Source organism: Boleophthalmus pectinirostris, unplaced genomic scaffold (assembly GCF_026225935.1).
Source record: "Boleophthalmus pectinirostris isolate CB_2022bp ecotype Guang Dong unplaced genomic scaffold, ASM2622593v1 HiC_scaffold_20, whole genome shotgun sequence".
Classification (NCBI taxonomy): domain Eukaryota; kingdom Metazoa; phylum Chordata; class Actinopteri; order Gobiiformes; family Gobiidae; genus Boleophthalmus; species Boleophthalmus pectinirostris.
In genome coordinates, this window is record NW_026571153.1 from 23,827,781 (window position 1) to 23,845,533 (window position 17,753).

Genomic DNA, 17,753 nt, shown 5'->3' on the forward strand with positions numbered 1-17,753 from the left:
CCAAACGGAACCGTCCGCGGCTGTGCGTCTGTTCGTTTCTCTGAGGTCACACTTTAATAGATCCGTGGATCGCACTCACGTGTGAGTTTAGTTGGCCACGGTCACACTCTGTTTGCACCACGCCTGTCTTTGTTTGCGCCACTGAGCGCGCTTGTTTCAGGGAACAAGTGTTTGGATACAAGTGCTTTCCTGAACCCGAAGTTACAGCGCGCACGTAAAACCTGAGATTTGTTTGTGCATCGTAAAAGGCCCAGATCCAGGCGCACTGAAGCGGCCACGCCTCACTGGCCCAGTGCCACCCTCCGGCCTGGAGGCCCCCGGGCCCCCCGCCCCCACCGTGGGCCACACACACTCCAATCCACATCTGTTTGAACAGGCACGAGACGCGACGCCAACAGAAACAACATTTACGTGTTTGTAGATATTTACAACATGGCCGAGGAGTGATTTGGACCTCAACTTCTCCTTCACTATAGGTCTGCATAGGCTACATTCAACTCTTTAGCCTTGAACTGTTGGTTTGTATCAGACACTCAAGGAGCACAGTCTAAAAAGTGTGCTGGCCAATCTCCCAAGAGGCTCTTCCCCAAAAACTAGGCCAAACTAATACCAGTGCAACCTCTCCTATCTCTACTCCTAAACCATCATTACTAGCACACTGACCCTGTTGCTTTTACACTGGCTCTGGTGGTCTCTGGGTCATATGCAGCGTGTGACTCATCACAAATGACTACCCCCCCCCCCCCCATGTGAAGGATCAATGCGTATTGATTACAGTGGGAGCTTTGTTATATTGTGATTCTGCTTTGGCCTGGCTGTATTCAGGCAGGTCCGAAACAGCATGAGTTAAAATAGTTTCCAGATTTTTTTAATCCCACTTGAGAATGTAGGCCTTTGGGTCAATTCAAGTCTATTTTTAGCCAGAACAAGGCCTCCTATTTAACGTTTAATAATTAGCCCATATTACTGGAACAAGACTTACAGAGATGTACATTATCATCTGTCCAAGCAAAAGTATATCTATTTACAAGTAAAACTGTAAAGTCATATAACTGTTGTATTGAAATATGTAAATGCAATCTGCCAAGGCCCAAACTTCGATTCAAAGATGGTTTAATCCAGTATCTTTTTTTTTTTTCTTTCTTTCTAATCTAATTAATTCTAAAACTACAAAATATGCAAAAACTCTTATTTGTAATTTCAATTCCTTATACTGTCTGAATGACCCCAAAACCTACCATTTGGCTGTTTGAATGGTCAGTTTACACAGTGGACCTACTATATAAGCCTGTAATATGCTTTTGACTCGACAAACAAAATAACCCGTGTTCTCAGGTGGGTAGAGTAACCAAAAATTGTACTCAAGTAAGAGTAATGTTACTTCAAAATAATATTACTCAGGTAGAAGTACAAAAAGTAGTGGTCCAAGAATTTACACTATAGAGTAAAACTTATTTGTGAAAAGCACTAGTCAAGTAATTGAGTCATTTGTAAAAAGCAATAAAAGATGCATTGTGTGGCGAAGGGTCCACTACCTGGTTGTCTTCAAGTGTTTTATTATATTGCCTGAATGTTCTACAGCCTTCAACATTTCTATCTCCATGGAGACAAGAATGCCACCCGGCCAAGTTATAGGTCAGATCTGTGAAGAGGCAAGCCCACAATTTTTCAGTGTTTTTTGAGCAATTAAAACAGATGTAATTGAATTAATATAAAGTTTAATGCCCAACCCAGGCAAAGTGATAACACACAGTAGTGTAACCTCAACCAGGAAAGTTGCACAGTGCACCTTTTTAAGTCTGGATTTAACAGCTTATTTAAAATATTTAAGTTAATGCAAATAATAAGAACAATACATATACTGTTTGGTAATCTGGTATTTTCAGTTGATGGACCAAAAATTTTCTGAAGGAGCGATGAAGAAACGCAAATGTTGAAATCATTTCATACTGGTAACATAAAACTTGTACACTAAGTCACAGTGGGAAGAGTCACCCAAATTTTTACTCAAGAGTCAGACTATTGTTAGTTCAATAAATCTATTACTCAAGAAGGAGTCAAAGTATGCAATCCAAAATCTACTTCAAAAAGTACAATTTCTTTACAAAATTACTGGGGCTGTAACGATTTCCAATTTTCTCTATACAATTTTTTCATGATATGCATCTCATGCTACAATATTTATTGTGGTATTTTGTAGAGACTAAAGAAACTGTGAATATACTATTTTTTCCTTTAAAATGCCCGGACCAGCTTTTGGTTCTGTCATAAAGCAGAGTTAACATTTAAAAGTGCTTAATAACAGTTATTTAATCTTGTCAATTGGACTGAAACAGATTGAACTATACAATAATTCTGCTAAAATAATTGCTTTGTTTCTTTTAGCTATTGCTTCACCATAACAATGAAAGAACAAAGATATTGTGATGGCCAGTGATATTATTGAGAGACTTTTGACGATACGACATCACAATATTTCGATTATTGTTACATCCCTTAAAATTACTCAAGTAAATGTAATTGAATACTACCCAATTCTGGCCATAGTTTTGGGATTGAAAAATGACTAAAATAAATCTATACAATTGTAAGTTATAGCATTCTTCTCTAGGCTAGCTGCACCTCACTACAACTGAATAGAAAATCACATGAATCTTGTCAGGGAGAGTGTCGGAGGTGGAAGAGAAACATGGAGGAAAATGGAAACCACGCGGACTACACTTATTCAATTAGGAGCCATTATGTGGAAAGTACCTTTTCATACCATGGCATGAACCACTCTGTAGGATTCAAATGGGGATGCCAGATTTTCTGTGCACATCAAGCAACTAAGCCATAGAAAAAAGCCCTGAACATGCACAAATAATAACAAAAAATAAGTAATTGATTAAAAGGCCCATATTACACTATTTTCTCATCTATCTTATAATGTTTTTTCCTCCTCACAAACAAACCTGGAGTTGTTTTGGTTCATTCACACATGTTTAACACACAAACCCTGCATATTTTGGCTGAGTTCTTCTCTCAAACAGAAAACGCTCTGTTCCACCTTGTGATGTCATGTGGAATATAGGAAGTACTCCACTTTGTTTGTAAACTTGATACACCTTCACTAAATTCATCTGCTTGATTTCAGCCCTGGAATTGCCAATCTCTACTGAGCAAACGGAAAAAAGAGTTGTTAACATGAAAACCGCTTTGTGACATCAGAAGGTGGAACAGAGCATTTTGAGATTTGGACATGTAGACAGACTAATAATAAAGGATTACTCAAACATGTGTGAATTAAACAAAACCCAACTCCAGGTTATATTTTTGAGGAAACATCATTATATTGGTGCCAGATATCAACCGATACCAAAGAACAGAATAAAGAAAATACATATTTTCAAACACAAATGCCATAAGATAAAATGACCCAAGTGCTTTGTAATTTTTATTTATTATTTAAAGTAATTGCAGAACAGCTTTGTAAAAATACAAGTTTAATATTTCGAGGCATTTTGGACCAGCATAGACCATTAAATCATCTTATTACACCAGTTTTTAAACCAAAATAAGATCGTGGCAGAACCAATATCTTGGAACCCAATATCAGATCATTAGAAATGTTCAATATCTGCGCCGATATCCAATACCAGTATCATATCAGTGTATCTCTTCCCACAAACCCTGCATATTTAGGCTGAGTTCTTCCCTACAATCGAAAACACTCCGCTCAACCTTGTGCTGTCATCTGGTATATTGGTAATACAGGTTTTAGTATCGAGTAGTATTTGATTTTCAACCACTCTGTAGGATTTGCACCGGCCTGCCAGATTTTCAGAAGCCAACAAGTGACCAGGCCATAGGAAAAAGCTATTGTGTAATTAATTAAAGGCTCCATATTACGCTATTGATCTGTTATAATGTTGTTACTTCATTAAAAACATACCAGGAGTTGTGGTCTGTTCACTCACAAACTCTGCATATTTAGGCTGAGTTCTTCTCTCAAACTGAAAACACTGTGTTACACCTTGTGATGTCATACAGTAATACAGTTTCAGAGTAGAAACTGATTTTTTATACTCTTGACCCTACTGTAAAGAAGCAGACTTGGCAACTCCGGATTCAAAGCACTCGTTGGAAGACTTGAGCAGAAGAGAGGGGGAGGAGATGGGGGTGGTTAGCGGTGGGGGTAGCTTTGTTGTTGCCCATGGAAACAACCCCCTCCCCTGTATTTTTTTCTCACCCCGAGCCTCTCATTCATCACCATTGTAGCAGCAAAGCCCGTTTCCCCGGAGACGACAGGGGACAGTTGGGGAATGCAGGCCTGGTATGGCGATAAGTGCTCCAAATATAATGTTCCCGCATAGCTTTATTTTTTACAATGCCAACATTTAGAAGCTAGCAGTGACTGGATATTTTGTGTTTTAATTTGTTTACATTACAGTTGATACATAGGAGCACAGCAAAGCTTCTCATATTTATTTATTCATAGTTGCCAATTGCTCTGGGTTTATTTTGGTTTAATTATCAGAACTGATGACCTGTTCAATTTTTTATTTAATTCAGAAAGCAATTTTTACATTTTTATTATAAGTCAGTAGGGGTGTAATGATATCAAGTCTCACGATACGTCACTCACGGTAAGAACCTCACGGTACGATATCTATTGACATATGGAGAGGCTCACGATTAGGGATGTAACAATATCCAAATCTCTCGGTACAATATTTCCACAATATACATTTCATGGTACAATATTTATTGTGATATTTTGTGAAGCTAACAAAACTGTTGATATGCTACTTTTTCATCTTAAAATGCCTTGACAAGACTTAATCCAAAGAACTAAGACTTAAAAGTGCTTAGAACTGTTATGTCTTCATGTAGTCTGCACTGAAATGGAGCAAAGGATCATGGTCTATGTAGTTCCCTCTGTTTTTTTTAGCTATTACTGCCCCATAAATCTTAATTTAATCAAAGAGACTTGTAATTCGATATATTGTGATGGCCCACCATATTATTGTTAGAACTTTGATGACACAATATCACAATATTTTGGTTATTGTTACATCCCTACAAGTCAGAGATACAATAGTAAAACATACTCAATATTAATGGTAGATTTTGTTTTGTTTAAGCTAAGAAATAATGGTAAAAGTTTTCAAAATCTGAATTTTTTTTTTTATTAATTAAACTGAATTGAAGTGAATCATCCCATCTCTATTCTTCATCCAATGTTTGTATCATACTGTTTCTAAAATTTAAAAATGCCACTATACATTAGGGTTGTCAAAAGAATTGAAAATCAGATTCAAAACAATACTAAAACTTGTATTTAAACTAGATATATACATTTGAGCAAGTATTGATACTGTAAAAAGTCAAATGAACCTTTCCTGAATAGCTTTAGAATGATCTTGAGCTGTATCGGAACAAGCATAAGAGTACATAGACTAGTATACGCCCATGGACCACTATGAAACCTACCTGGACCACTGAGGGATTACACAGACCACATGGTAATATAAAAGAAAGTGTTATAATTTAATACTGAACATCACATTCTATTGTCTAAAGAGTGTTTATTATCATTGTGGTATCAGAATCTGTACTGAGTATCAAGTCTGTTCCTTAGTACTGTAATTCATGACCACACAACTGCACACTCCAGGGACTTGTGCACCAAAATAGTAGTTAGCTAGCCATAATTGTGCTTTATTGGACCAAGAAAAACGTGCATTCTGACTGTGAGCAGGGTCGTCTCTCCACAGATCTGACCTGTAGCTTGTTGTTCTGGTTAGGTCTCCATGAAGATAGATAAAAAACATTCTCTGAAACATTACAGACAAAGCAATAACATCAACATGAAGAAAAGCGTTTGATGGACCCTCCACCAGAAAAATTACACAATGCATCTTTTTTTTTTTTTTTTTTTTTTTAAGCCCCCACACTGACACTTGGAGCCAAAGTCTCTACAATGCTCCTCTCTTCTCTGGCTGCCATCGTAGTTCGCTCCCTCCTGAGATGTTCGTTTTTCTTCATGCCAAATTCTCCCCTTCAGCTCTTTGAAACTGTATTTTTTCTCCTCTCACATAAAGACTTGTTGTTTTCAGATTGTAGAATGCAATGAGGTCAATGAGGAGATACCTAAAGACATATTTATAAGCAAAATACTAAATTGTTAAAATTAGTTGTTTCATTAAAGGTCCTATATTGCACAAAACTGACTCTTGTGAGCTTTTAGTCATGTTATATAATGTGACCTCCTCAAAAACATACCTGGAGTTGTTTTGTTTCATTCACACATGAGTAATCCTTTATTATTAGTTTATCTACATCTCCACAGCTCAAAATGCTCTGTTCCACCTTGTGATGCCTTCAAGCGGTAGTTTTCAAGTTAACATCTACCTTTTATGTGTTGCTTAGTAGAATTCCAGGGCCGAAATTATCCAAATGATTCTAGTGAAGCGTATGGAGTTTAAAACACAGTGGATCGAACCCGAACCCTAATTCCAGCTTCATGACATCAAAAGATGGTACAGAACATTTTTAGTTTTGGAGATGTAGAGAGTGTAATAATGCAGGATTACTCAAACGTGTGAATGAAACAAAACACAACTCCAGGTATGTCTTTGATGAGGTAACAACATTATAATATGGCTTAAAGCTCACAAGAGTAAATTTTGCGTAATCTAGGTCTTTTTAATATTAATATTATTGAAAATTATCCTGTACCCATTTGATATTTTTGTGTTTTTCAGGCCTCCAAGATAGATTCCCTCCGGAGCAGAGTGGAGTTGCTGCGGCTGCCTCTGGGCCTGTCTCCCAAGAGCCTGTCTCAGTGTAAGCCTGCGCTGGTGGGGGCCTGGGACAAGGGCTCCGGGGCATCAGGGGCCCGGAAACCCCGCCCTCCCATTGCCTCCGACATGGACAACGACTCCACCTACTCCGGATACTCCTACAAGTCCTCCCATTCACGCAGCTCCAGGAAGCACAGGTCAGACTGGATTTAAAACATGTTTAAAGCCCCAACACTTAACTTCTTTGCTAAAAATAAAGCATGTTCACATGTTTTTAATTGCACTGAAATGCAAACAAAATGTCCGTCCTTACCATAAGCGGGCTTGCATCTCCACAAACCGGACTCTTACATGGCCTGGAGGAGATCTCCTGCTTGTTTCCATGGAAATGTTGTTCCTTTGGCTATAATCTTCCACAGTCTGGCATATAATGTATTTATCTTGATGGAGAACACTCTGATGTATGGTTTTAACTTTCTATTTCCATGGGGCACATCCACTGTTGCCTGTTGCCTGTGTAAAAAAAAAAAAAATCAACTTCTATGACCATTTTTCCTCTCAGAATAATAAGACTTATGTTGTGTTTTTGCAGAGAGCGGAGGGACAGACATCGGAGCTCCAAAAGTCGAGATGGAAGCAGTCGAGACAAGTCAAGTCTGCAGCCTCCAGGAGAGCCTCTGTTGGACGCGGAGTCCACCAGAGGAGATGAAAGGGTGGGTCTGAGGATCATAACCTGTTTAAAGACCAGGGTCCAGATAGACTTTCGAAGAAATATTAAAAAGCTATTTTAATTTGTGAGTATGATTGACATGAGTAATTATCACAGTGTTGGTCAGCACACAATTGTATTTGTGCTTTAGTGTGTAGTCAGGGCTTTTAAATTATCTTTTACTGGTTTACACCCATTTAGTCTTCACTTTAGGTATATTCACACTTGTGATTTGAGCCCAGTTTAATTTGGATGTAGAACGTAGTCTGGTCCTGTTCTAGTCCTGGTCTCATCAAGGTTTAATTGTGGGTTTATGGCCCAGGTAGGTTCCATAGTGGTACATGGGCGTATAGAGCTTTATGTGCTCTGATACTTGTTCTGATCTAAATCTCATCTGAATGTGATGATCAAGATCATTCTAAAGCTATTCAGGAAAGATTCATTTCTGTCTTGTGAATGTGACTTTTTAGTATTGATACCTGCTATATAATTTCTATATATTAGTCTTATTATTGATTAGTGTCTGATTTTAAATACTTTTTTATTAATGCATTTCCTGTCTCTCTTCAGGACGATAACTGGGGCGAGACCACCACGGTTGTCACGGGGACCTCTGTGGACAGTGTTTCTCAGGAGGATTTGACCCGAGTCACTAAAGACCTAGAGGACTCCACTCCTCTGCATTGCCGACGCTACCTCGGGCTTACGCTAGCTGCCATCTTGGGCTTGTTCGCGTTCGTCACCCCTCTGGCCTTCCTGGCTCTGCCCCAACTTCTGTGGCGGGACTCCCTGGACCCCTGTGGAACTCCTTGTGAGGGGCTATACATATCACTGGCTTTTAAACTCCTCATCCTCCTCATCTCGACCTGGGCCTTGTTTTTGAGACCACCCCGTGCCTCTTTTCCACGTTTTTTCGTCTACCGATGTCTGCTGCTGGCATTGGTTTTTCTCTTTGTCGCCTCCTACTGGCTGTTCTATGGAGTGCGTGTATTGGAGCCCAGGGAGACAGACTACAGGGGCATTGTGGGATATGCTGCCTCTCTGGTGGATGCACTCCTGTTTATTCAGTATCTGGCGTTGGTGCTGCTGGAAGTGCGCCACCTACGGGCCGCTTTCTGCCTGAAAGTGGTGCGGTCCACAGATGGGGTCAGCCGCTTCTACAATGTGGGACATCTCAGGTTAGTTCAACAATATCAGACAATAAATGATAATATTGATTGGCTTGTCACATAACAAGTTTTGAAACCAAATCTATTTCCACAGAGAAATGTAACAATAAACTGATACTATAATAATAAAGCAGGATAATCCCTGCAAAATTGAGTCTTTTGAGCTGTAGGTCATGTTACCACAACCACAACATTGTTACCACATCAGAAACATACCCACAGTTGTGTTTTGTTCCATTCACACATGTCTGAGTAACCCTTCATTATTAGTCCGTCTACATCTCCAAAGCTCAAAATCCATGGTTCCATCTTGTGATGTCATGAAGTGTAGTTTTAGTTAAGTTAACAGCTACTTTTTACATTTTGTACAGCAGAGATTGGGAATCCAGAGTTGTCAAATGATTCTATTGAAGGTGTATGGACTTTAAAAACACAATGGAGCGTTTCCTGTATTACCACAAGACATCACAAGGATGCAGGTTTTTAAACATGTGTGAATGAAACCCAACTCCAGGTACGGTTGGGCGGTTTCCAAATTTTCATACCGTTAAACCTTGTCAGGATTTTACTGGGGTATATGGTATTACCGTATTACCAAAATGCTTTAATACGACTTTGGTAAGCTAAGAAGCCACTATAGGGTCTATGTGTGTGACCTGCAGACTTATAATCTCTGAAAAGTTTCACATGAGCCATCTCCAATGTGATAGAAGCACAAAACAGACTCAGTCATCCACACATCCTCTGTCGAAGAAAGAACATATATAATCCACAGAGCCGTGTCCTTTAGTCCAACAGAAGCGGAACCGCATCAGTGCACAAGAAGAGCTGTTTTTATCAGAGCTTTATAGTTTATGCAAATAGCCATGTGGTTTTAAATTTGGTTTCTGTAAAACGTAAACAAATGTGCACCTGAAGCCAAAATACTGCCAAATTGCAGAAGTACTAGTATTTTTTGGGGGGGCCAACTCGCTTGCGGCCTGACTTGCCATCTTGTCTTGGTCTCCCTTATGAGCGTCACGTGACAACAGAACAAAACTAATCGAACGCCATCTCCCCAAGCAGTTAAAAGAAACATTATAAACACTATTCGTTTTAAATTGTGATAGCATTAAACTGAAAATACAACCACACATTCATTTGTGCTGAGCAAACAAATTTAGGTATCAATAAATTATAATATTATATTAGGTCCTTATGCGCTGCAGATTTGCGCTAACTTCAGGTATGTTTTTGATGAGGAAACATAACATAGTTCAGAAAACATGGGCCTACTAGGGTTAAAAATACTCCTTATTTGTGCCATTTAAAAATACTGCACATTTTACTCTAGAAAAAAACATTATTTTGAAGTTGTATTGTTACTATCAAATGTCATTCAGTGGTTTCGTTATTACCAGCTTCATAGTTCTATCTTACTACTATACAAAACCATGCTGATCTACTCATAGCTTGAAACCCATGAAAACATTGCAATACTGAGTTGCATTTCTGTTGAAGATGGGGTTTTTGCTTTCAGCACTTCTTCCGTTCACCACTTCCTCTGTGTTTGCCAGTGCAGATAAGTCTAACCTCAAACCATGTGTTCCCTCTCTGTGGACTCAGCATTCAGAGAGCTGCTGCCTGGGTGCTGGATCATTACTACAGTGACTTCCCTGTTCACAATCCAGCTGTGTTAAACCTGCCCAAGTCCATCCTCTCCAAAAAGACCTCTGCCTTCAAGATCTACAGCCTCGGAGAAGGTGGAGTCCCTGTGATATGTGCATAGTCCTATCATCCTGCTTACTTACTCAGTACTAAAGAAATTGTTGTTTATACTGTAGTTGTGTCCATTATTTTAATTTGTTGTGTTGATGTCTGTCTGATTGATGAAGATTGGTATATCACAGAGACTATGCATAAAAAAAAACTAAAAGACTAAAAAGGGAATGTGGCAAAAGCTCTCAAAAATATTATGCATCTGTGCATCTGACCCAAACTGCACTCACAACACTACAACTGCAGGGAGAGCTCATGCAATAAACAGCTAATTATGCAGAAAAAGTACTAGGAAACAAAGTTTAATCTGCCTTTTTAAAAAGAAATACCATGAAACACCAACTATTCAGCTAACTCACTAACTTCTCCTTTCTGCTTCCACATGAACATATCCTTTCTGCTCCCCTTGTAATCAAAGTAAAATAAGTCATAAATTCATCATCTCTTTATTTGAGACTTAAAAAACATATAACATATATATAAAAAACACTGTTATAAAAGACTCCATCAGCCCATTAATTAACAATACGACAAAGGGATTACAGCCCTACCTTTAACCAACAAAGTGTTTTTCTGAGCTAAAAACAAGGATAAAACTAATTCCAAACACAGTCATACTGTATTCATCAAGTCACCATCATTTTAGATCTATATTGTGATTTAAAATCTCCAAATTACAAAACATTGATCCACGAGGGTCGCAGATTAGAAGTATATGGCAGAAAAAAGCACAAGAACACTCTACTTTTAAATTGTCTAAAAAGTCACTTGTAATTTGCCATTTTCACCTAAACTTACTTTTTGTTTTATATTCACAGAAAACACCACGGGTAACTCCACAGGACAGTCTCGGGCCATGATCGCAGCTGCCGCTCGGAGACGAGACAATTCCCACAATGAGTATTATTACGAAGAGGCTGAGATGGAGCGAAGGGTCCGGAAACGCAAGGCCAGGTGAGGGACTACTGGAAAACTGCTCTAAAAATGCCCATATTACACTATTTTCTGATCTGATAACATGGCATAAAGCTGACAGAAATCCCATTTTGTGTAATATAGGTATTTATGTATCCATGTATTTGTCTTTAGAATGTGCAGAGAACACCTCAGTGTAGCTTGTGCAATTTTGCCATACGAGATATAAATATTGCTATTTTTTGTAGAGACACCAAAATATTTAGTTGGAATTCTTCTATAATAAAACAAATAAAAATGATTAGCTGCTCCAAATGTGTATGCTGCCAGATCCTACAGCTTAAAGCAGCAATGATTATGGTAGTATTGTCATGATGCTAAAATAGGTTTCACATCTCATCTACTGGTGAAAAAATCTAAAATGTATTTTATTATGTTTTTGCCAACCCATAATTACCCCAAATTATATGATATGATTATATGTGTCTTGTAGTTCTTGCCAGCTAATATATTTCCATCTATTGAGATTGAGATTGCCATTTTAAAGATGTTGGAGCCCATTTTTCCTTTACTGTTACTAACCTTGTCATTCCTCCTCCCAGGCTGGTGGTGGCAGTAGAGGAGGCGTTCACTCACATCAAGCGTCACCAGGACGACCAGACGCCCTCCTCGCCCAAACACCCGCGTGAGGTCATGGACCCCAGAGAGGCGGCTCAAGCCATCTTCGCCCCAATGGCCCGTGCCATGCAGAAGTACCTGCGAGCCACTAGGCAGCAGTCTTACCACACCATGGAGAGCATCATCAACCACCTGCAGTTCTGCATCACCCACAACATGACACCCAAGGTACTGACAGAGATCAGAGAACAGTGTAATAAGGGCCCTTTAATACTAGAATTGCCTGTTTCCTCATCACAAACACACCTGGGGTTGTGTTTTGCTCCATTCACACATGTTTAACACACAGTTCTTCTCTCAAACAGAAAACACTCTGTTACACCTTGTAATGCCATGTGGTAATACAGAAAGTGCTCCACTGTGTTTTTAAACTCCATACACCTTCATAAGAATCTTCTGGATAATTTCAGCCACCACATGACATCACAAGGAAGAACAGAGCATTTTCAGCTTTGGAAATATAGCCAGACTAAAAAAAAACAGTTTTACTTAAGTGTGTAAATTAAACAAAACTCAACTTCAGGTATGTTTTTTTGGAGAGGTAGCAGCATTATAACATGGCTTATAGCTCACAAGAGTCATTTTGGGAAATATAGGACCTTTAAAATTAGCCTACAGAACCTCCATAAATCAATCAATCAATCAATCAAACTTTAGTTATAGAGCACTTTTCATACAAAAAAAATGCAACACAAAGCACAAACCCCCAACCAAAAAGTTACACAGTGCACATTTTAACAATTAATCAGCATTACAATTGAGATGCCAAGTTTGTGAAAATTTAAACTATAAAACTGTCCCTGTTTTAAATATATTTTTCATGTTTTTTGTGTCAGATATATTTTAAATTTAAATATATTGACTACTATACAAGTCACATGTCCCTTAAAGGTGCATTGTGTAATGTTCCTGGTGGATAGTTCATCAAATAGTTTTCTCCATGGAAATGTTATTGCTTTGCCTGGAATGTTTCACAGTATGGCATTAAAACTTTCTGTCGTCATGGAGACCAAACAAGACCAAGTAAGCTAGAGCTGTTTAATGTCATACTGGTAGAACAATGACATATCCATAGAACCAAGCAGGTGACGGACCCCCAACCAAAAAAGTTACATAGTGCACCTTTAACAAAACGTTTTAAATCAAATCGTGAATAGTAATTTCAGCTTGACTAACTTCATTTTGTTTAAATTTAGGCCTTTTTGGAGCGCTACCTGGCTCTGGGCCCCACCCTGCAGTACCTGGACCACGGCAGAGGACGCCAGTGGACCTTAGTGAGTGATGATCCGGTGACCTCCGCTCTTCGTCAGGGGCTGGTCTTCTCCTTAAAACGCCCAGATTTCGCACTGGTCGTGAACGTAACTCCACTTCCCTTTTTATCTTTGGGAGAAGAATTTGTAGATCCGAAGAGTCACAAGTTTGTCATGAAGCTCCAGTCTGAGACATCTGTGTAGGATGAACCAAAAGCAGAACTATTGGGGAGTCATGGTGTCCAAACTTATTTTTGTACAATGTTGCAGTAATTTTTTTTGTTCCTTTTTTTTTGAGCTACACGACCTTTTAAAATGTGTCTAAATATAAAAAATACTGACAAAATAGACTTTAAACTGCCTTTTGTATGACTTTATAAGGGCTGCATCCATTTTGTTATCAATAGTCTAACTTACTAATGAAATACAACACAATGCAGTACACAAGACATGTTTTGATGCTTAAAGATTGCACTGTGTCACATTTCTAGTGGAGATCTGTCACCTTGTCTCATGGAAATGTCATTGCTTTACCTTGAATGTTGTACAGTATGATATCAAACCTATCCATCTTTTTTGTACATTGGAAAACATGCATTGTTACTAAGAACAGGGTCTCCTCTACACAGATCTGACCTGTAACTTGGTCTGATGGCGTCACCTCCTTGCCCCCATGAAGACAGATAAGCTCAGTGTTATACTGTGGAACATTACAGGCAAAGCAATAAAATCTCCATGGAGACGAACACGTGACAGAAAATGTTTCAAAATTGTACTATTTTACTAAATGTCAGTAGTTTAGGACACTACAAACCACTATTGAATCACTACTTTGTTCACTGTTATGATTTCATAGATATTGAGTTGCACGACCATTTCAGAATTTTGAAAATTATGACGAAACATGTAATGAACTGAATGAAAATATTAAAACTTCTCTTGAGGAGAATCCACCACCAGACCATTAAGTTTTAAAGGCTAGAATTTGCCATTTTTGTCACTTTGCTTACTGGCTTTATATGTTTCAGCAAATTCCTGTACAAAGAAACACTAAATCTATGGTCTTGTACTATCAGCAGTGTATTTGATTGTGTAGCTAAACTGACAATGAAGGTCAACAGCGGCCACAATAAGCTTTGTTTTATTGTATTTACTGTACATAACTTAAAGGTGCATTTTGTAACATTTCTGGTGGAGGGTCCGTCAAATACTTTTCTCCATGGAGATGTTATAGCTTTGTATGGAATGTTTCACAATTACAGTATGGTATTAAACCTTTCCATCACCATGGAGACCAAACCAGACCAAGGTACAGGTCAGATCTGTGGAGAGGCGACCCCACTCACAGTCAGAATGCCTGTATTTCTAGGTATCTTTGAGCTATAAAAAACACCTGTAATTGAATAAATGTAAAGTAAAGCTGTATGTCATACTGTGAAGCATTCCAGGTAGAGCAAAGGCATATTCATGGAAACAAGCAGGTGACAGATCCTCAACCAAAAAGTTACGTAGTGCACCTTTAAATGTTCAAACAAAATAAGGCATCGGTACATTAATTGTTTAAAATTTTGAGAATAATTTTGGTTGTAAATTGCCAAGACTGGACTCCCAGTTTGCCATTGTGCAGTTAGAAGTAATATTTAGCGTGATGAATGTTACACTGTTGTTGTCTTTTTTTCATTTAGTTCACTGATTTTTAAGCTGTTTTTAAGAAATGTTTTATACAATTTACACTGAAATTGTTTTTATTAAATGCTGTTTGTGCCCTATGGATTATGCATGGTCTTATTTTATGTTGGTTTATACAATACTTTTTAAAATTAGACAGATTTAAAAATTTGTAATGCCTAAGAAAATTACTACAGACAGAAAACCTTATGCTACATCTTAAAATACTCACAGTACATTATTTTACTTTTCTACTTACTTTTCTAGCAGCATACTTTTACTCCTACAAAAGCTTTATGTCAACATTTCCTTTCTTAGCTCCTCTCCTTCAGATATTTATTCTGCAAATATTTTTTTATATTCATTTTTGTGTCTGTCCTTTGAAAATACCAAATTTGGGACATTATTTCATGTTTTGTCCTTCAAATTGCACTAACTTCAAATTATAAATCAGATGTTACATTCTGACAGTTGCTCTTATTTGAGTAGTAGTTTTCCCAAATACTTTTTTTTTACTCTTACTTGAGCACTGCTTTATACTTATATTTGAGTAATACTATTCTGAAGTAATGTTACTCAAACACTATTTTTGGTTACACTACCCACCCCTTATGAAGAAATATTTTAAAATTTCAACACAGCTTTTTGGACATTTTAAAGACAAAATTTCAGTTCAGATCTCTGAGAGAATTCATTCAGTATCAGACATGTTGGTTTTACCACAGTCATTCCAAAATGCATCATTGAGCAAGACACGTGACCCTCTTGACTCATTTAAATGTGACTGGTTGCTTGGTGCTTCAGTGTCACAGGACCAAAATAAACCCAACTGGCAGTATCTACAGGAATGACTTATAGTGAACTGACTGATATCTAGATACTAAAGTATTAAAGTACGTGTTTTAAAATGTACTTAAACAGTAAAAAACAAAAGTAGCTCTCAGAGATTTCTAGAACAATTTAAAGATGAAATGTATTGATTTTAATAAAGAATTTAGCTGATTTTAAGCGATTTCTTATTTTTTCTAGCAGTTTCTAGTAGTTTGTTGTTTTGCTCAGAGTGGGACATTAACTCAGATTAAACGTTCTAAAAAATATAGCCATTTCAGCAGATCTCAAAAGTCAAAGAAAAGTACTTTTTACTTTTCAGTCCAGATCTAAAAAGTAGTGAAGTAGAAAGCACAGATACCTGCTCCCAAATGTAGTGAGTATTAAACACTCTGTTCCACCTTGTGATGTCATGTGGTAATACAGGAAGTGCTCTATTGTGTTTTTAAACTCCATACACCTTCACGGGACTCATTTGAATGAGTTCAGCCCTGGAATTGCCAATCTCTTCTGAACTAAAGGTAAAAGGTACCTGTTAACAAGAAAACTACCACACATGTGACATCACAAGGTGTAACAGAACATTTTGAGTTTTGGAGATGTAGACAGACTAATTATAAATGATTACTCAAGTGTGTGAATAAAACAAAACTCAACTCCAGGTATGTTTATGAGGAGGTCACAATATTATAACATGGCTCAAAGCTCACAAGAGTCAATTTTACATAATATAGAACCTCTCCATTCTTAGAGTTTGGCTGCAGACCTCCACCAAGATGCTCCTCCACCCATATGTCTCTCACTATTTTCATTTGTTTCCTCTTAATAAGCAAATTAATTAATCATTTTTTGTCTTAGTTCACAATTAAATGTTGTGATGGAAATTTGTATTGTGAAGAAATGATTTCTTTCAATTTGTCTTTGAGTAAATTAATGTATTTTCTACCTGAGACCAGAGCAGTCATTAAAATGTGTAGAGGCTCAGCAGACACAACTGTCCCCACCCTCAGGAAACTGTATGTTGTTCTCAAATGTTATCACAAGTCTATGAAACAAAAGTCACTCTTCATTGATATATATGTAATCCTGAATATCTCTGGGGGAGATACTCTGGAGATGGAGAGAAGGGGTGACTGGAGATAGTATATTGATCTGATACTGGTACTGCTGGTGTCTGACCAGTGCAGGCCTAGGCCTTGTCCATATCTGCTGTAACAAGAATAATTATCTGGTCCCCGAAGGGTTGACCAGGTTTTGTATTCACCCTATGTGTCTGTGTGTGTGTTTGTGTCTGTATGTCTGTCCACCCGTGATAATTCTGCCATTTATGGACCGATTGTCACCAAATTTGGTACGTCGGTCAAGCCCCCATGCCCGACGCTGCAAAAAAAGCTTGATGATGATCCAAGGTCATTTGAGGTCACAGGGGTCAATTGAAAAGTCACACCATTATAAAGGATAGGCAATTTCTGCCTATCTGCAGGCAAAAATATTCACCCAATCATCACACAAGTTGGCACACACATAATGCCTCATGGGGGACCAGGTTGCTATCTCTGATTGCGCTTGTTCTTTGTATGTATTTCAAAAACTCATTGGCTTCGCAAATCTATAATGTTTTTTTCAAGATCTATATAATTTTTTCCACAGCAAATGTTATTAAAAAAGTTCCAATTATTTGCCCTTTAAAGACTGCACTTAATCTCCAATACACTTCTAAAACTGTCCTAATTTGAAAGTATGTTTGGATTGTCTCTGCCCTTCTCTGCTTCCATAGGGAAATTAGCAGTTTAAAACATGTTGTCACAAATATAATACATTTAACCATAGCCATTTTATCCATGTATGTGTTTGGCTGTGTCTGGCTAAGCTTAGGCACAAGTTATCTGTGATGGTTAGCATTAGGAAAGGGAGATGGGTTTTTCTTTCGTGGTAAATAATGCTGACTTTAGTAACAATATGACCAGGAAAACAGTGGACTTTGGTGCAA

At 38.0% G+C, this 17,753-nt stretch overlaps 1 protein-coding gene and 1 long non-coding RNA gene across 2 annotated transcripts; one reads left to right on the top strand and one right to left on the bottom strand.

Moving 5' to 3' along the window:
- Positions 1 to 3,448: 3,448 nt before the first annotated feature.
- Positions 3,449 to 13,375, bottom strand: LOC129409667 (uncharacterized). The gene is made up of 5 exons (XR_008632512.1): positions 13,259 to 13,375; positions 7,398 to 8,654; positions 7,102 to 7,301; positions 6,724 to 7,035; positions 3,449 to 6,135 (listed from the first exon to the last, which is right to left on the bottom strand). It is a non-coding gene; the product is annotated as an uncharacterized LOC129409667 (long non-coding RNA).
- Positions 6,852 to 15,038, top strand: LOC110158287 (vang-like protein 2). The gene is made up of 7 exons (XM_020922741.2): positions 6,852 to 6,985; positions 7,381 to 7,501; positions 8,068 to 8,675; positions 10,272 to 10,408; positions 11,243 to 11,378; positions 11,942 to 12,185; positions 13,214 to 15,038. Exons 1-7 carry the CDS (start codon positions 6,915 to 6,917, stop codon positions 13,469 to 13,471), a joined length of 1,575 nt encoding a protein of 524 aa, XP_020778400.1. The 5' UTR covers positions 6,852 to 6,914; the 3' UTR covers positions 13,472 to 15,038.
- The last annotated feature ends 2,715 nt before the right edge of the window (positions 15,039 to 17,753 follow it).

Bases quoted from the DNA above. Each gene is read 5' to 3' on its own strand.
- LOC110158287 (XM_020922741.2), top strand. From the start codon at position 6,915: ATGGACAACGACTCCACCTACTCCGGATACTCCTACAAGTCCTCCCAT. The intron at 11,379-11,941 runs GTGAGGGACTAC...TCCTCCTCCCAG, and splicing joins GTCCGGAAACGCAAGGCCAG to GCTGGTGGTGGCAGTAGAGG. The intron at 12,186-13,213 runs GTACTGACAGAG...GTTTAAATTTAG, and splicing joins CCCACAACATGACACCCAAG to GCCTTTTTGGAGCGCTACCT.